The 2088-nt window shown below is 66.3% G+C and overlaps 1 protein-coding gene across 1 annotated transcript in view; it reads right to left on the bottom strand.

Annotated features, from left to right (window-relative positions):
* The window catches only part of ZFPM1 (zinc finger protein, FOG family member 1), a 41074-nt gene extending 39218 nt beyond the window's left edge, over positions 1-1856 (bottom strand). Inside the window, exon 1 of the mRNA XM_044922074.1 lies at positions 1793-1856. Coding sequence (XP_044778009.1) covers positions 1793-1856 — 64 coding nt within the window. The remainder of the gene's footprint in view (positions 1-1792) is intronic.
* Positions 1857-2088: the final 232 nt, after the last annotated feature.

The following is a 2088-nucleotide window of genomic DNA, read 5'->3' as shown; positions in this document are numbered from 1 at the left end:
ACCCCCGGAGCCGGGTCTGCACCCCAGGAGTCCGGTCTGTACCCCAAAGCTGGGTCTGCACTTCCAGAGCCCGGTCTGTACCCCAGGAGCTGGGTCTGCACCCCAGGAGCCGGGTCTGCACCCCAGGAGTCTGGTCTGCACCCCAAAGCTGGGTCTGCACTTCCAGAGCCCGGTCTGTACCCCAGGAGCTGGGTCTGCACCCCACTTTGCTGCTTCCCAGCTGGTTGACCTTGGACAAGTCCCTTTGTCACGCTGTGCCCACCTCAGAGGCTGGTGTGGGGACTGCGTGGTGCTTTCCTCCCCATGGATGCTCTTCCGGGTGGTTGTGGCCTCAGTCAGGGCCCCTCAGGCACGTGGGTGGTCCCTGCTCCCCCCCGCCCCCCGCCGCAGCAGGAAGTTTCCTGATAAAGACTGAAATGTGAGGGGTTATAGGGCCCGCGGCAGTGCTGACCTAGCTTCTCGGGGGGGCGCCTCGTTGCTACCTCATCTGCAGCTGGAGAAACTGAGGCAGGAAGAGCAGTCTGACCACAGGGTCCCTGCCCAGCCCTAAGGCACTGTGCTGTGTGCAGAATGGCCCCGGTGCGGACCCAAGCACCCAGCCACCCATGTGGCTTAGCGATGCCTGACTAGGCCCTGAGGGCCTCAAGGACACATGGCCCCTGGCCCCCCTGGCCAGCTTCTCCTTGGTGGGGACAGGGCACATGGCTGCTGCCTATCTACCAGGACACCTGGGCACCCCCCCGCCATCAATGGGACCCCAAGAAGTGGGGGGGGGACGGCTGAGGGACACAAACCCAGTCTGTTTGAAGGGCAGCGGGCTTGCTGCGCTGGGGGCAGCAGAGGGGACCCCCAGCACTGTCTTGCCCAGGATGCTCGGCTCCTAGACAACACCACGGCCCACCCAGGCGGGAGGGGCTGAGAGCGGACTGGCTTTCCCCGTGGGGTGGGGTCACCATCCTGGTTGTGAGTGCCAGGCCAACCCCTCCTTCCCATGGCCCTCTGAGGAGGAACGGGGGTCCCCTCTGCCCTGGCAAAGCCCTCCCTGACCCCACAGCAAGGCAAGGCCCTGCCTATGTGCCCCTTGCCACGGCCCGAGCCACACTCGCATCACTCCTGCACACACTCTCCAAGGACCATCTGCTCACAGTTGTGTGTCGGGTACACGGTGTGCACTCAATGAATGCTTCCTGCATCTGCCCATGTCTGAGCCAAGGGCCGCCTCGCCCCCGCCCTTGAGGACAAGCCATACCTGTGTCCAGAGATGCAGCCCCACACCCCCGCACGCCACCCCACTTGCCCCAGAATTATGGAGAACACCTCTGGTCAGACTTTTGGCTGCAAATTGGTGGTCGGGGCAACAGGTAGCAGGAAACCACCCTCAGAGCCACACCCCGCGCTCCAGCACCGGGCAGGTGGGGCCGACACCTGCCTCCCACGTGACTGCAGCCACCCCACTCCGGCCCGAACCCCCAGCCCGGGGGGGGGACGGCCCTCCAGACGCACGCCCACAATGCCTCTCCCCGCCCTCCCCACCTGAGGCTCCTCTTGTCCAGCCAGAGGGGAATGCCTCCCGGGAGCCCCCACAGCGTGCTGCCCGGCCCCACAGGCTGGCTGGACTTTGGAACGGGCACAGGCCCTGGCCCAGAGGGTCGCCACCGGCTTCCTCAGCCAGGAGGCAGGGCCTGTCCCACCCAAGCCGCCAGGACAGCAGGCTCCCTGGATTTTCAGAAGGCTGGGCCTCCAGGCCCCGACCGACCGACCGACCGACCGACCGACCACAGCGGTGCTTTACCTGGCCCGCTCCAGGAGACGCCAGACTCCTCCTCCAGCCTTGTCTCCGACTCCTGCCCCTTCATCTCCTCGGGGCCTCCTGGGGGCGTGGGGGGCGGTGGCGATGGTGGGGGTGGGGGTGGGGGATTAGCGTCTGCAGACAGAAAACACCATCAGGCCCTGCCATCCCTGGGCGCCGATCCACCACCTCCCCCATCTCGCCCTGTGGCCGGGAGGGAAACTGAGGCCCAAGTGGGTGAGCACGTGCTCGAGGCCACCCCCCACACCCAGGTTTGCGCTACCGGGGGACAGAGACCT

Source organism: Neomonachus schauinslandi, chromosome 16 (assembly GCF_002201575.2).
Source record: "Neomonachus schauinslandi chromosome 16, ASM220157v2, whole genome shotgun sequence".
NCBI lineage: Eukaryota > Metazoa > Chordata > Mammalia > Carnivora > Phocidae > Neomonachus > Neomonachus schauinslandi.
Note: the sequence above shows the minus strand (reverse complement) of the source record. Positions and strands in the feature narration are given on the sequence as shown.